General features: G+C 38.7%; 1 protein-coding gene across 2 annotated transcripts in view; it reads left to right on the forward strand.

Annotated features, from left to right (window-relative positions):
* gpr107 (G protein-coupled receptor 107) overlaps positions 1 to 17,946 on the forward strand; it is a 129,482-nt gene that overhangs the window by 69,137 nt on the left and 42,399 nt on the right. For both annotated transcript variants that reach the window (XM_073052773.1, XM_073052774.1), the window contains exons 15-16: positions 12,557 to 12,606; positions 15,551 to 15,634. In XM_073052773.1, the coding sequence (XP_072908874.1) occupies positions 12,557 to 12,606; positions 15,551 to 15,634 (134 nt within the window). The remainder of the gene's footprint in view (positions 1 to 12,556; positions 12,607 to 15,550; positions 15,635 to 17,946) is intronic.

Genomic DNA, 17,946 nt, shown 5'->3' on the forward strand with positions numbered 1-17,946 from the left:
AACACGATTCTGTGACCAGTTGACTTCCCGCAATTCCGCAAGAAAATCTGTAGCTCAGTTATGATGACAATCGACTCGCTGACTCTTCCTGAAAATCAGGTAGTTAAGGTTTGAGATGTTTGAAAAAATCTGTTGGCTATGTGCAGTATAATTTAATAATGTGCACCTCTGCTTCTCCAAATGAATGGCTGATTAGATGGTGCTTAAACACAGGAGGTGATTTTAAAAAAGGACAAGCCAAGCCAGTATAAGGGAACAACCTATTGCTCTCCTCAAGCTGATAATTTACTTCGAGGTTGCTCACTCATGTGCAAGAGTGTATGAACATAAACAGTAAATGTGATCAGATCATTTGTGGACGAGAGTACTGATACCATTTTAACAGTGACCACTCTAGTAATTGGGAGGAACATGCACAAAATGCTGGAGGAACTCAACAAGTTGGCAGCATTTATGGAGGGGAATAAAGATTTGACATTTCAGGCCAAGCCCTTTCATCAGTATTCCCCTGCCTATTTGCTGCCTGAATTGATGAGTTCCTCCAGCATTTTGTGTGTTGCTCAAAATTTCCAGCATCTGCAGAATCTCTTGTAGTAATTGGAGGGAAGCTGTTATCTCTATCTCTTATGATCAGTGATACCTCTGTGTGCCATCAGAGCTATACTCTTGCACATTCTTCTCTGTGGATTGTCACCTTGTCGTGGTGGAGAAGCTTGTGCGATCCTGAGAGCGATGCCGTCTGGAGCTATGCTCCTGGTAGGGTCACCCATGGCGGTAAGGTCAAAGGTGAGGTCCCTGACAAAGAACAATCCAACCAAGACCTCAGTGGTGGAACAGGCAGATGAAGTTACTTCGAACTCAACAGCTGTGAAGGCGGATGAAGGCTGCAACAAATCCATCAGCTCCAAGAGTCACGGTTACCATGCCATTGGAATCAGTTGGTTGATTGTGAAGTATCGTGTGCTTCTTGAAGTGCAACATCAAATATACATTAAACAAATACACGCACAGGCGTCTTTGCTCTGTGGAAACAGAATGAAGACCATCCTCCTCGACCTCGAGGGATAGCCACGACGACGACTCTTGCACGCTACTGTGTGTTAGTGCTTGATCATTTTGAAACAAAAATATGATTAAAACATTAGCAATGCCTGGAAAAACCATACTGCACAAATTGCATTGAATATTTTCTTGAATTAGACCTGCATGTTAGCTCCAATGTTCAGAGTACTTTCTGAGCTGTTTCAAGAACTGAACCTAAGAAAGTAAGATAGTTCATCATGATTGATCATAATCAAAACTCAAATTCATTTATGATAGCAGCACTTTTCAGAATCTGTTTTACCAAACAACAAATGACTTACAAGTGGATGAACAGAGAGTGTTCCAAATGGTGGGAGAGTTTAGGACCAGAGGACACAGCTTCAGAATAGAAGGATGTCCCTTTAGAATGGAAACAAGGAGGAATTTCTTTAGCCAGAGTGTGGTGAACCTGTGGAAGTTGTTGCCACAGAATGTTTTCCAACCTGAGGTCCACAGATCCCTTAGTTAATGGTAGGGATATAAGGCATAAAAAAGATTGGGAACCCTTGCCACAGACAACTATGGAGGCCAAGACATTGGATATGTAGATGCCTCAAAGAAGGCAAGAGAATGGGGTTGAAAGGGAAAATAAATCAGCCATGATGGTATAGTGGAGAAAACTCAATGGTCTAGTTCTGCTTCTATGTCTTATGGTCTTTATATCAGCATTTTTGTTTTTATGATCTTGTACTTAATTGACTCAATGCCTTCAGAAACCCTTTACTTATTCAGGAGGTAAGATGATAGATTCAAAAAAAAATCTATCTGGAATTGTTGGCCTTTGCTCTATCACCAAACTATTTTGCTCTGCAAAGTCATTGAGTTTTTCTTTGTGGTATCTCAGGTACCTCACTTAAAATACTCATTTTCCTCCTGTGAAGTACTGAACCAAACTCACAAGAGAGACCATCAGTGACCCGAATTATTATGTCATCTCTAGATTGTTTTCAGTCTTTTGGCTTTGACCACACCCCTCTTCTATTGCTTCTCCTGTTCTGTGAAGTAGTTCTTCATTTCCTCTCAAATATTTAACATTAGCAGAATTGTTACATTAGTGGATGCTCTGAGTATCTCTACTGCTTTGCTTGAAAATCTGCTAGGCATATGTACATGACTCTTTCTTTCTTTTTCAAAGTTTATCTTGGTCAGATTGGCAATCTTCTTTTGATGGCACCCAATGTGTTATCTGTTAAACCCCCTCTATCTTCTTTGGAGGCAGTTTCCTTGTTTGTCAGCACAGAAGCAATAAAAATATTCTATGGAAGTTCATCTGGATATCATGCAATGAAATTGAGACACACTCTTTTTTAAATCTTGACAAAGATATTGTCAAATCTGCCAACGCTGCTAGCAGTTTATTTTTATTGTTTGTTTGATTTCCAGGATTCGATGAGTTACATTTTGCATGATCTATCTGAATACAAATCCTTTTATATGCAGTGTGCACAATAATGTGAATTAAGCACTTTATACCTTTTTAAGATATATTCATGACCTTGCCAAAAAAAAATCAAATATACCTTGTGAGCATTTGCTCTCTTTGGCTTTTCTGCAGTTACTATGGGGGAGACTTCGTGCCCACAGTCAGTCCACTTATGAATCTATCATTTATACTCCAATGAAAAAGCCCCAGGATAGTTGATAAGGTGTCTAGACTATGCCAAAGTCCTCTGATTAATGATCCTGAAGCTGCTGCAAGAAATATCAAAACTTAACATATTTTCTTGACTTTCCATTCATAAGAATTCTTGCATGTTAATTGCTGATAATTAGACATGCAATAGGCAATTAACGTTTTGACAGGTTACAGTGAGCAGCTGCTTGGACTTCTCAAGAGAGTTTACCTGCTGAAGAGTTAGTTTTTCAATTGACAAATGTACTAACAAAAGGTGATCAATGTCATTAGCCCAATGAATGGGAATCACTTAAGTAATGAAAACTACACCTCTAATACAATTATGGCAGCAAGCCAAACCCAGACACAGCATAGTTCAAGGCAGTTTATACATCTTTACAGTTATACCAAGAATAAGCCTTCTGTAGTGTAATGCAAATTTCTGGGACACAAAACCATGTTTTCTGTCCATGCAACAACAGGTGCAAATTGCTAAGAAATCAGTTTTGTGTTTGTTTATTTACTATTTTTCACACAAATTTCATGAGTGAATTCTATTCAGTTTCTCAAAATTTTGGATAGTGGGTTTGAATCCTGTAATAGTGAATTTCTAATATCTGAATGGCCATAATGTTGGGGGGTGGGGGAGAGAATAGGGTCACCTGTAATCAAGAAACAAACAAAACTTTTGATGTTGCAAATCTGAAGTAATAGAAAATGCTGGAAATACTCAGCAAGACAGGCAAAACTAGGACAGTGAGAACTAGGAATATTCAGAAAACAAACTTTTCTTAAGCATGTGAGATTGTGCAGGTGCTGGAAATCCTGAGCAACAAACAGAAAATGTTCAAGGAATACAGCAGGTCCAGCAGCATCCATGGATAGGAATAAACTGTTGATGTTTTGGGCTGAGACCCTTTAAAATTAGGACTGGAAAGGAAGGGGGCAGAAGCCAGAAAAAAGGTGGGGGTCAAAAAGGGAGGGACTACAGTCTGGCAAGTGATAAGTGAGACCAGGTGAGGGAGAAGGATGGTGGGTGGAGTGGGTTGAAGTGAGAATCTGGGAGGTGATAAGTGGAAAAAGTAAAGGGCTGAAGAAAAACCTGTTTACACACTTCTGTACAACTTAAAAAAGAATCATCAGCAGTAACAAAGCAATGACTCTTCCTAATATGTCTGGTTTCAGCTCTTTTTTCACTTTAACATCTTGCAGTACATAGAACTTTTTACTACTTTAAATGCATGGTGCCAAATAATAGCAATAATGATGATCACATTGCACATTCATATGGCTGGAGTACAAAGTGAAGACAATTTAACCCATCAGCTAGGGTTAAGTTCAAAAATAATTTGCACATCCACATTAACATACATTCTCCAAGATGAATCAGTAAAATTGTTGTCCGTAATTGCTCAGTGTCTCTTGAATTTTTATATGCTTTTTATTTAGCTAATTGCATTCTATAAAATGATCTGTCAAGAAGAATACAGTAGTACTTTTTCAATTATCTAATTTTTCTAAGATTGAGAAAACCCAGCTTCCAAAATAAGCCTTTTTCTGACTTTGCAGTTTTTTAAGAAAAAGGTGTTTTGATGTCGCACCCTCAGGACTGAACTCTAACCATGAGACAGAACAAGAGATGGACCAAAATGAATCCATAAACAGATTCATGGGAAGCAAGCTGCTTTGTAATTAGATAATGTCATGCTTCATTTGTATCTGATCCTCAAAAATGTGATTTTTGAATCAGATTTGCACCAGTAATTTGTAAGTTTTTTCAGTGTTAGGATGAAAAAAAGGAAATGTGTTGTTTACTTTCATATTTATTGAATATTGCCTGAGTTATTTTCTTAATCCCAGTGCTTCAGAGATCTGTGATTTTTTTTCATAGGGAAAATGGTTGAGTGATACTGGTTTAATGGTGACAGTTATCAGCACTTTATGCTATTAGGCACTTCATGCTATTCGGCACTTCATGTCTCCATCTGTTGATAAATGGCTCCATTAAGACATTTTGACTCATTCTATCAAAGATCAAATTTATTCTCCATATACACTTACATATCTTAGGGGTTTCCTGTGGCGTGTTGGTTTGACATGGATCAAAAAAACATTCAACAATAATAAGATTAAAGAATTATAAAAAATAAAACTTATAGGTTAAAGTAGAGATATGGAATAAAATGGGCATAAATACCATCACATATTTACAATGTAAGTAGAATTATTTTTTTAAAATGTTTATTGCAGTGCAGTGATGGAGGTGTAAAGGGGGTGGCGATGACTAACTAGAATGGTTAATCAAACTAACTGCCTGTGGGAAGAAACTTAAGATGGACTCTCTTTGTCCTACACATTCCTCCCTCACCTTCCTCTTCAAAACCTGCTTGCATTGCTCTCAGTGATAGTGCAGGGGTGCAGATCTGAAACAATGATTGCTTCTCTTTCCACAGATGCTGCCTGACCTGCTGGATTTTTTTTTTGCAGCATTTCCTGGTTTTGTTTCAGATTTTATTTTACTTTTTATGTTGTGCTTGTTTCCATTTATTTTTCATTTTTGGAGTAGGTGAAAGACCTTGGCATTGTTTTGGGCACATTTCAGAGGATGATTGATGTATTCGTGAAGCAGCAGATCCATATCATGGGTGTCTCAATAGTGCAAGGAACTGACAGATCCAGCTTGGGCAAATTGTAATTGCATCAATGTCAAAGCACCCATTTGAAATTGCAGTCATATGCTTCCAATTTCATGGCCTCTCATCGTTGGTACCTTTCCTGTTCTAGTTATGAAAAGCATGTTTCTTTATTTTAAAGCATTAGTCATATTTGTCAAAATAATATAAAGACTAAAAGAACTAGAGTCATTTATAAATGAGTCTAAAAGTGTTAATTGCCTATCTGAGAGAAGGATTTGAGAGATGCAATAAAAATGGAATTAATTATGAAATGAATACAATAGCCTTTTTAAAAATTTGAAATCTATGTTGTTCAGTTGAGGTAAGCAGAGGTAAATCACAATGCCACATGCAGAAAACATCATGCTGTGTATGATGTTTCAGAATAAAGGCAAGAAAGCTCTTTTGTTTCTTAAAAAGTGGAGAGAAAAACATGAAATTAAAAACAATGATAGAATTTCATTAAAGTCAGAGAAGCATCCAAAAAGAGACAGTTTAATGTTAACATTCAGTAAAGTGTCCTTTGGGTAGTTTTAAGCCTTGGTAGATGTAGAAGTAGTGTACATGTAATTGATGGTTTGATTTTCAGGATTTTTAGATTCATTCATCTCTGTAATTTGGGTCTGTGATTTTTTTTGTGTTCTTTCCTATTAGATTAAATTAATTGTGTGGTGAGTGCACAAAGAGCTATGGCAATAAGCTTATAGCAAGAAAGACTTGTGATCAGAGAATTTGTAGATGTTGTTAGCAGTCCTTGAATTCACAGGCAAAAAGTCAAATGGAATGGAGTTCAAGTCCTGAGATCTGTGTGATGGAAATTTTTAGAGATCCTGTTGATATTCGGATAGGTAGCTGCCAAAGTATTGCATTTCTAGTGTGGGACAGAGGGTCTTCACACAGACCTTTGATCCTATCATTATTGTCTACCTAAGGAAAAATGAAGTTAGTTCAAAAAGGAAAATTTGTATGCCTAACTAAAGATATTCCCAAACTTAGAGATTTCTGTAGTATCTCGCTATGACTGAAACATACAGCTTTATAGAGGTTTTAAGAGGATTAACTGCAGACAGTCTGAAACTTGGGCACACTGGTTGAGAAATCCTTGGGATAAGAGATTGGCCATTTAGGAGTAAGTTCTTCACTAAAAGGCCATTAGATATATGAGCAGAATTAAGCCATTTGGCGCATTGAGTCTGCTCTGCCACTTTATCAAGGCTGATCCAATTTTCCCCTCAGCCCAAATCTCCTGCTTTCTCCCTGTATCCCTTCATGCCCTGACCAATCAAGAATCTGTCAACCTCTGCTTTAAATATTCATAAAGACTTGGCCTGTACAGCTGCCTGTTGTAAAGAATTTCATGGGTTCACCACCCTCTGGCTAAAGAAATTCCTATTCATCACTGTTCCAAAAGGATGCCCTCTATTCTGAGGCTATGTTCTCTGGTCTTAGACTCTCCCACCATTGGAAACATCCTCTCCATACCCATTCTATCAAGGCCTTTCACCATTTGGTAGGTTTCAATGAGGTTGCCTCTCATTCTTCTGAATTCTAGTGAATACAGGCCCAGAGCCATCAGACGCTCTTCATATGACAAACCATTCAATCCTGGAGTCATTTTTGTGAACATCCTTTCAACCCTCTCTAGTTTCAGCACTTCTTTTCTAAGATGAGGGGCCCAAACCTGCTCACAGTACTCCAAGTGAGGCCTCATCAGTGTTTTATAAAGTTTCAACATTACATCCTTGCTTTTATAAGCTAGTCCTGTTGAAATAAATGCCAACATCACATTTGCCTTCCTCACCACAGACTCAACCTGCAAATTACTCTTTAAGGAATCCTGTACAAGGACTCCTAAGTCCCTTTGCACTTTAATCTTTTGTATTTCCTTTTCATTTAGAAAATAGCCAACCCTTCCATTTCTTTGCCCATTCTCCTAATCTAAGTCCTCCTGTAGCCTCTACTTCCTCAATACTACCTGCCCCTTTACCTATCTTCGTATCATCTGCAAACTTTGCAACAAAGCCATCGATTCCATCAACCAAATCATTGACAGATAATGCAAAAAGAATCAGTCCCAACACAGACCCCTGTGGAATACAACTAGTCACCGGCAGCCAGCCAGAAAAGGCTCCCTTTATTCCCACTCTTTGCCCTCTGCCAATCAGCCACTGCTTTATCAATGCTTGAATCTTTCCTGTAATACCATAGGCTCATAGCTTGTTAAGCAGCCTTGTGTGGCACCTTGTCATAGGCCTTCTGAAAATCCAAATACACAATATCAACTGATTCTCTTTTGTCTATCTTGCTTGTTACTACTTCAAAGAATTCCAACAGATTTGCAGGCAAGATTTTCCCTTGAGGAAATCATGCTCACTACGGCCTTTTTTACTGTGTGCCTCCAAGTACCCTGAGAGCTCAACCTTAATAATTGGCTCCAACATCTTCCCAACGGAGATCAGACTAACTGGCCTATATTTTCTGCCTTTCTGTGGAGTGACGTTTGCTATTTTCCAGCCTTCTGGAACCATTCCAGAATCTAGTGATTCTTGAGCAATCATTACTAATTCCTCCATGATCTCTTCAGCCACATCTTTCAGAACTCTGGGGTATACACCATCTGTATGTTCCAGGTGACCTTGTCTATCATCAGACCTCTCGGTTTCCCAAGAATCTTCTCTCTAGTATGGTAACTTCGCACACTTCATGACCTCTGACACCTGGAACTTCCATCAACCTGCCAGCATCTACTACAGTGAAGCCTGACAAAATACTTGTTCAGTTCGTCCGGTATTTCCTTGTCCGCTATTAGTACCTCTCCAGCATCATTTTCCAGCAGTCTGATATCCACTCTTGCCTCTCTTTTACACTTTATGTATCTGAAAAATCTTCTGGTATCCTCTTCAGTATTATTGGCTAGCTTACTTTCATATTCCATCTTTACCTTAATGACTTCTTCAGTTGTCTTTTGTTGGTTTTTAAAGTTTCCTAGTCCTCTAACTTCCCACTAATTTTAGCTCTGTTATACTGTATGCCATCTCTTTGGCTGTTATGTTGGCTTTGACTTCTGTTGTTAGCCATGGTTGTGTCATCTTTTCTTTAGAATTCTTCTTCCTGATTTGGATGTATATATCCTGTGCCTTTGAAATTGCTTCCAGAAATTCCAGCCATTGCTGCTCTGTTGTTATATCTGCCAGTGTTCTTTTCCAATCAATTTTGGCCAACTCCTCTCTCATGCCTCTGTAACTCCCTGTACTCCACTATTATACTGACATAGTAGCTTCTCCTTCTCAAATTTCAGGGTGAATTTGATCATATTATGATCACTTGCCCCTGAGGGTTCTTTAAGCTCACTAAGTTCTCTAAGGGTGGTGAGTCCCTCAATATTGACTATCCTCTTTGATGGACATTGGGTTGTGACCAGTGGTGTTCTGCAAGGATTGGTGCTAGGATCTCTGTTGTTTGTGATATATGTCAATGGTTTAAATGGGGTGGTTTAGAAAGTTTGCAAATGGCAAGATTTGTGGAGTTAAAGACAGTGTAAAGGATTATCAAAGAATACAATGAGATATAGATTAGTTAAAGATACAGGCAGAGAAGTGGCAAATGGAGTTTAATTCTGGACAGTGCAAGATGTTGCACTTTGGGAGGTCAAGTGGAAGGAGAAAGTGTGCTGCTAAGAGAAGATCCCTTAATAGCATTGAGGTACAGAAATCTTAGGTTCAAATCCATAGTTCATTGGAAGTGGTTATGCACATAGATAAAGAAGGCATATGGCAGCTTGTCTTTAATGGTGGTGGGTTGAGCCTAAGAGCAATTAAGTCATGCTGCAGCTATATAAAACTTTTTAATTAGACTGCACCAGGAATATTGTGTGCAGATCTGGTGGTGTCATAATAGGAAGGATGAGGAAACTGAAAAGAGTACAGAATAGGTTTACTAGGATACTGCCTGGATTAGAAGGTATGAGCAGCAGGAAATGTTGGACAAATTTGGGTTGTTGTCCCCAGACCATCAGAGGCTGAGAAAAGACGTGATAGAGATTTTTTAAATTATGAGTGGTATAGGTAGGGTAGACGGTTAGAATCTGTTCCCTGGGGTAGAATTGTCAAACACCAGAGGGCATGTTTTTGAAGTTCGAGAATGGAAGTTTAAAAGCAATGTGAGGGGCAAGTTTGTTTTTTAGACAGAATGGTAGGTACCTGGAATGGGTTACTGGGTAGTCATGAAAGCAGGCAGCTTAGTAGAGTTTAAGAGGCTTTCACATGGATGAAGGAACATGAATGATAAACAGGAAGATGACATAATATAAATTGGCATCAAGATTGGCACATATTTGTAAGCCAAATGCCTTACTGTGCTGTACTGTTCTATGTTGTATATTTGTTCCAGATAATACCGGTTTTACTGGTTTTGGATGCATCTATCTTAGGTCAGCTCTCCTTTCTCTTGTCTTGGTCACTAAATGACCCAATTAAACAAGTTAAACCCGCAACAAAAATCATTTATTTACAGGGTAAGGGTTAATAGAAAGGAAGAAAAGGAAGGGGAATTGTACATTCTGAATAACATTATTGTCGTCAATGCTGGCCAGGTCATGATACTGGATAGAAACTTTGTCTTTATCCATCAGGCTGCATTTTAGTTTGAATTTTGGAAGAAATTAAATATTTCCCCAGTTTTGTTGCAGGCTTTAGTGTATTTCCTTTACAGTTGCTTCATGATAGTTTGACAAGTTATTAATTATTTAAAATGAATGAAACTTCCCTTTATAAATCACAAAGCAAATACAACAGTCTTGAGAGACTATTAGGAACTAGTGCAACAAAGACATTCTGTGTGAAAATAATAGTCAATGAAGTTAAAAAAAAATTGAAAGTCTGAAATAAAAAAAAGTAAACATTGGCAATGCTCAGCAGGTTGGGAGGAGCAACAGAGCTAATATTTGAAATTGAAAACTTTGTCAGAACTGGGAAGGAGAGGAAGTCAAAAGTAAACTTGTGTACCAACTCTGGGAACTTCTTCACTTAGGGTGGTGAGAGTGTAGAATGAGCTGCTCGTGGAAATAGTGATTGCGCACTCAATTTTAATATTTAAGAGAAATCTGGGTAAATACATGGATGACGGGTATCCAGGTGTGGGCCGATGGGACTGGGTAGAATAGCAGTTTGACATGGATTAGATGTGGTGTTTCTGTGCTGTAGTGCACTATGATTCTATGTAATTAATGGGAACTATGGACTGTCACACACAGAGCTTCCGTATTGCTGCATCTACCCATTTACAATTGTAATCCTCCCTCAACCAATAGCTTAGGAATAGTTTGCATGTCAAGAACAAGCATCAGGCAGCAAGTGGAGAAAGACTTCTTAACTAAAGAACACACAGGGTTGGTCATCATGGAATTTGAGAAATAGCATAAATTTTCCAAACTACTTTTGGCTTGTGCTGAAATATTTAACATTTGTTTAGTTAACTAAGTGCTGGACAAAAGGAATAACCTTGTAAAGGAGGAATTTGCACACACAGCTTTGTGGAATTAATGTGTAGCCCTTTTAAATAGCTGCCTCAGATGCAGTGGGCTGAATGGCTTCCTCCTGTGCTATGTTATTCTGGACTGCTACTTCTTAAAACAATTCCCTGCTTAGCTTTTTTGTTTGTCTCTTGTCCACACTAATCTGAAGCTGACAGCACATGCTGTGTGAAACTGTGCTGGCAACAACGAGTTTCTATACTTAACTTGTGTGTGTGAGACTAAATAGTGGGCATCAACGAGAACTCTGCCGATTGAACTCTCACTTTGTATAAAAGCTAAAAGAGCAAGTTTGCTGCCTGCTGTTGTGGGATTTGAAGTTTTAACTAAAAACATGGGAGAGGAAAACTGCATGTATGCTGATCAGATAATATATCTGAATACATAAGCAATTTAAAACTCCATTTCCAATGATCCTTAGAATTTTAAATACCAGAGAGACTCTAAAGAAGCCTGGTATATTATTTTGTGGTAATATTGAATATAAGTATTCAGCATAGAAATTTCCTCAATAATCCTTCTGTGGTAGGTACTAAACAACAATTCAGTAGCTATTAATAGTTAATATTGGAGCATTCTGTTTAAAAGTCTATTATCCGTGCCGCACAGCTGTCCAGGGAATAGCTCAGCATGAATCTTCAGTACAAGCAATGTGAAGAGGCCAAGCACCTGCTGACTTGTAACATGCAAACTGGCCTCAAACAGCCACAACCGAGGTTTGCCATCTGCATAACACAGAAGAGAGGCACGACTCGACAGGCTATTTGTCTCTTTTCTTTTGAATCCCTCATTGCTGACTGCAAAAGTTTTGTTACGCACACGGTGTCCAGTCATGAGACAACCACAGAGCACCAGTGGTGTGTTTCCATTGCTTCTTTCTCTCTGCAGTGTCAGAGTTCACGCTAGTTCAGTTTTGCTCATGCCAGGTTAAACTTACTGAAGGGTCTATATCACAGTCAGTAGCAGGAGAACTGTCCCTTTGAACTTTCCATTCCCATTCTGATCAGCTCAACAGATTGAATTCCTCTCTTGAGGTGTCATTCATGACTAAATGATTCATAAGAGTGGCACAGAAGCATAATGTTTTCAAACAATCGGGGTTCAATTCCCGCCACTAGCTGTAAGGAGTTTGTCTATTCTCTCTGTGACTGTGTTAGTTTCCTTCAAGTACTCCAGTTTCCTCCCACATTCCAAAGACTTGTGGACTAGGGTTAGTAACGGAAGCAGTGCAACACTTCCAGGCTGTCCCGTCACATGTTCGGTCACATGACACATTTCACTGTATGTGACAAATAAAGCTAATCTTTAAAAGACATCATACAACATCCGGCTTTAACGTGTTCTTCCTCAGTTTCACAAATGATAAAAATAAGGTTTATGATGAATTCTTCCTATATTCTTCTATTTTAAGAACAAAGATTTAATGAGCTTTTTCCTTACATCTATGAAACCTTGGAAGCCTTTTGTGTATCAGTTTTAGTTCATTATTTTTTTCATTGAGAGGCATAAAATTCGACAGCAAAATGAAGCATACATGTAAGGAGATGTGCAAGAGCAAAATATAGTCAAATTTCTTCTCCTGAGTTGCTAGTACAGTAATTGCATGTTGATTTTTAACCTGAATTTTTAATTTTCCATTTTGCATTTTTCTAGCTGCCATTAATTTGGCGAAACTAATGCTCTTCAGACATTACTATGTCATGGTAAGTGTTGAAACTTGGTATAGTTAAGTAAAAATGTATCTGGATGAGCATTTAGTGAAGCAGATGCCATGGCTTTGATGTTTTCTAGTTCATTGGGGGGGTTGGTAATGATGGGCAAGAAGTGCAAGGTGTTTCTCCTTCACACTGCAATAGGATGCAGCCTAGGAATTGCTATATTTCATCATTATGGAGGGGACATTTTAATTCCAAAGATTAATTAAGAAAACTAGCTGATTGGAGGGAGAGTATTGGGGTTGGAATGCTGATTTTGGTGATAAATCCAGAATTGTGTTTATTGATCAGTGGTTCAGAAAGGCTGATGATGGGGGCTTCCTGGGGTAGATCAGTGGAGATAGAGTTTATAGTTTGTTCCTCTGGAGGGAGCACTCGTGCTGTCCCTAGATAATGACAAATGTTGGAAGATGCTTGATTGCTTGTACAGCATTGAGAAGGAAAGCAGGGACAGGCAATAGTATGTAATTTTAGTCACATTTTACAAAGTTCGTAGTTATGAGTAGCTTTTTTTTTGATTTATGATGTTTCTTGAGTGTCTTGTAGTAGGAAAGAACCATAATTTGTTTTTGCCAGCTGTTTTCAGATAGACTGTGTAGAAGTCTTGTAAGTCTCAACAATAATGTATGGTATAAAGTGATCAGAGCTAGGAAAATAATAAAAGCTTCAATTTTAATCCAAAAGAGAACTTGAGGGATTCTGAAATAAAGATACCTGTGATCTAATGGAACCATTCATAACTGAGGAATTTCCATTAAGGAGAAGAAATAAATTAGATGATGTAATTAGCTGATGTTGACTCGATAGCTAAAATTTATGATCCAAGCTAAAAAGCAAAGGAATAAATTGGGATTTTTTTTGTGCTGATGACAGAATTGTTGAATGTTAGAACACTGAAGAAAACATAATTCTGAATAAATTTAGAAATAGTGAATACTTTTTAAAATAAATATTTAAAAGTAAATGCAAGGGACTGTGACTGTCTGTGCCTCGTTTAGAGAGCCAACACTGTTGTGAAATTTGATAAAATCTCTTCCATTCCATTTATCCATAGTTTCAGTCCTTAGTAGCTGAAATTAGCATGTAATCAAACTTTTGATTCTTTAGAAAACAAATTCTTTTACGTTGAGATAAATGAACACAAATTTCATGCAGGAGCAACAAATACATCATCTGCCTGGGATGCTCAAAACTGGGTTGTCCATGTAATAGCTTGCACCTGTAACTGTTTTAATGGCAAGCCTTAGATTTCTAAATCAAAATCATATGTGTTGAATTCATCTTTAATTTATTACATTTAGATTAATAATTCCAAAGAATGCCATGACACGATTTGCTTCACCTATCATCACCTAGCTAGTCCTCCTTCCCCTTTCCCCATCTTTTTATTCTGCTTCTTCCCTCTTCGTTTCAGTCCTGAAGAAGGTTCTTGACCCAAGTTGTCAACTGTTTATTCATTTCCACAGATGCTGCCCGACCTGTTGAGTTTCTCCAGCATTTTGGGTGTATTGCTCTGGATCTCCAGCTTCTACAGAATCTCTTGTGATCATAAGATTTATCTTTCTAGAATCTCAAGTATTCTAATTGGATAGTCTCTCACTTTTCTAAATTTCAAGGAATGTATGCCAAACTTAAGCAAATTTTTTAAAAAAAGAGAAAATCTGCAGATGCTGGAAATCCAAGCAAGACACACAAAATGCTGGAGGAACTCAGCAAGCCAGGCAGCTTCTATGGAAAAAAGTACAATCAATGTTTTGGGCCATGACCCTTCAGCAGGACTGGAAGAAAGAAAGACGAGGAGTAAATTTAAAAGGTAGGGGAGAGGAGGGAGAAATGCAAGGTGATAGATGAAACTGGCAGGGGGAGGGGTGAAATAAAGAGCTGGGAAGTTGATTTTCTGAAAGAGATACAGAGCTGGAGAAGGGGAAATCTAATAGGAGAGGCCAGAAAGTCATGGAAGAAAGAAAAGGGGAGAGGAGCACCAGAGGGGGGCGATGGGCAGGCAAGGAGATAAGGTAATAGAGGGGAAAGTGGATGGGGAATGGTGAAGGAGTGGGGTGGGGGGGGCATTACCGGAAGTTTGAGAAATCGATGTTCATGCCATCAGGTTGGAGGCTACCCAGATAGAATATAAGGTGTTGTTCTTCCAACCTGTGTCCGGTGCTCCCGGTGTGGCCTCCTGTATATCGGTGACACCCAACGTAGGTTTGGAGATTGCTTCACCGAGCACCTACTCTCTGCCAGAAGAAGCAGGATCTCCCAGTGGCCACACATTTTAATTCCACTTCCTATTCCCATTCCCATTCCAACATATCCATCCATGGCCTCCTCTACTGTTATGATGAGGCCACAATCAGGTAGGAGGAACAACACCTTATATTCTGTCTGGGTAGCCTCCAACCTGACAGCATGAACATCAATTTCTTGAACTTCTGGTAATGCCCCGCCTTTACTATTCCCCATCCTCTTTTCCCTCTCATCTCCTTACCTGCCCATCGCCTCCCGCCGATGCTCCTCCCACCTTTTCTTTCTTCCATGGCTTTCTGTCCTCTCCTATTAGATTCCCCCTTCTCCAGCCCTGTATCTCTTTCAGAAAGTCAACTTCCCAGCTCTTTACTTCACCCCTCCCCCTCCTGGTTTCACCCATCACCTTGTGTTTTTCCCTCCCTTCCTCCCACCTTTTAAATCTATTCCTCATTCTTTTTTCTTCAGCCCTGCTGAAGGGTCTTGGCCCAAAATGTTGACTGTATTGTTTTCCATAGATGCAGTCTGGTGTGCTGAGTTCCTCCAGCATTTTGCGTGTGTTACAAACAAGTAAAACAAATTTTACTTCAGTGGTACTTTGCAAATAGCATGAGTTAAAATATAAATCTCGCTAAATTTTGATTGTCAATTGTTCTAATATGCTAATTTTGTATCTTCTCTGTTTTAGATCGTGTGTTATATTTATTTTACGCGTATCATTGCAATCCTGATCAAAATTATCGTACCTTTCCAGTGGAAGTGGCTGTATCAGGTAAGCTCTTGCTGAAAACAAGCAAGTTGCTTCTTCGGTTGTTTCAAATCCTTACTTACTACATGAGACGCAGGAGTAGAGATTAGTTAGCTGGAGAAATGAACTTAATCAGTTCTTAATTAATCAAGTTAGAATGGACTTGACTATTTGGGATGTTGCATATTGTACCATCTTTTCAAAAGTACTGTTTTTTAGTGATCCAAAGATAATTTGGACTTTAAACAAATTATGGAAATGTGTCCATAAAATATTATTACAGATTTCTAGCTTGTTTTGTGCAGATGAAAGGCAGTCATATAAGAGAGATGTTTCGGTTGGCAGGGATGGTGCATCAAAAGCTGATGCTATGAAGTATGGAATGTGGACTTATTGCCCCGTTTCATCAAAGACAGTGAGGCCAGGAGCCGGTCTCATGCTGGTTTCGTTAACAGTCAGCATCGATGAGTCCTGGGAGCTTGTAATTGAGATGTTGAAACTCATAGAACATGCAGCTGCGAAAGGAAAGTAATAATTTCAAACACCCTGCCATTTGATTTTTATCAAACTGAAATTCCTGGAGTTTGCTGAAATGAAATTTTTCACCTGAATGCATATTACTTGTTTCTGCATGTTCAGTAATTATCCACCTTGCAGCTTGTCCACACCCTACCAGAATTTCTATTCCTTTTCTAATGAACTGTGTTGTTATCCTGACTAGATCTAATGGAAAGTTTGCATGCCTGCAGTATATTTCACCTTAAGTGCATATTCATTTTCAAAACACAGCTTCACAATTTCATTTTGCAAGTGAGGCCAAGAAAGAAAGCAGTCCTGATGAAAGGTCTCGGCCTGAAACGTCGACTATTTACTCTTTTCCATAGATGCTGCCTGGCCTGTTGAATTCCTCCAGCATTCTGTGTCTGTTGCTTTGGATTTCCAGCATCTACAGAATTTCTTGTTTTCAAGAAAGCTTTTCCTCTTTTATTTTACATTGTGTCCACAAACCTTGTTCCATTTCTGGATTGAAAGAAGGGGAGGTAAAAAGGATAGAAATGAGAAGCTAGTCCTTTATCACATGATCATTGCAAAGAAGTAATTATATGCAGGCCATATTGGTTCATTCTCCCAGATAGAGCCTAAAGTCCAGTTATTGTAATGTTAGGTTGTTTCTTAAATAGTTCCAAAGTTTTTATATTCCATTAGTATGTCCATAAGTCTATTTGCTTTTTGGGCACTCCGTATTCCAAATTTTGATCATTTATTATATTGATCATTTTACTACATTGAACGTCTCTTGCACTTGTGAGTAATTATTCAGTTTTACACTTTCCATAGTATTTGTTAATTTGTATAATACAATAAGATCACTTTATGGGCACTTCATGAAAAAGTTAAGGTTTAATTCTGAATGTACATAGGAAATGAGGAGTCAACCTCCCAGATATGTGACACTGGCAGGGCTTGAATTTCACTCATGTTTCACTGGCTAAATAGATGCCACATTCAAAGTCAAAAAGCAAAAAAGGAGCTGCAGATGTTGGAAATGCTCAGCAGATCAGGGAGCAAAACTGGTTCGATCTCAGATCAATGACTTTTCAAAAAGAGCAAAATTCAGAAAACAAAAATACATTTAAAGTAGCAGAACATAAACACAAGAGATTCTGCAGATGCTGGAAATCTTGAGCAATACACACAAAATGCTGGGGGAGCTCAGCAAGTCAGGCAGCATCTATGAAGGGGAATAGATGATCGATCTGAAATGTCAACTGTTGCCCGACTTGCTGAGCTCCTTTGACATTTCGTATGTGTTGTTTCAAGTGGCAGAGATGGGGAGGAGTCAAGAGAACAAAGGGTATTATTGTGATAGGGGTGGAGACACTATGAAAATGACACAAATAGTGGTGCCAGATGAAAGGGGGTAGTGAAGGTTTGTTAGTTGCAGCTGTTCTGGCTGGAGAGATGCAAATAGAAAACAAATGAGAACAATGTTAGAATTGTGATTTGCAAACTACAGTTGTTGGAATGCTGAAATTGGAGAACGCTGGAAAATCTCAGTAGACCCCACACAAGCTGGAAAGTCAGGTTATCTGAAATTGTTAACGCTAATTCCTCAGATCTGTCAGACTGGGAGATGAGAAGCTGTTCCTTGAGCTTGTCTGAGTCTTCTTGGAAAAGTGGAGGACTCCAAAGATGGAAAAGTCAGAATGGGACAGATTAAAGTGAGAGGCAAATGGATCTTGGAATCACTCCTGCAAACTGAAGACAGATGTTCTGCAACATGGTCATCCAATCTGCCTTTGGTTTCTCCTCAACACACACAAAATGCTGGAGGA

The sequence above is a fragment of the Hemitrygon akajei genome, chromosome 7 (assembly GCF_048418815.1).
Source record: "Hemitrygon akajei chromosome 7, sHemAka1.3, whole genome shotgun sequence".
NCBI classification, from domain to species: domain Eukaryota; kingdom Metazoa; phylum Chordata; class Chondrichthyes; order Myliobatiformes; family Dasyatidae; genus Hemitrygon; species Hemitrygon akajei.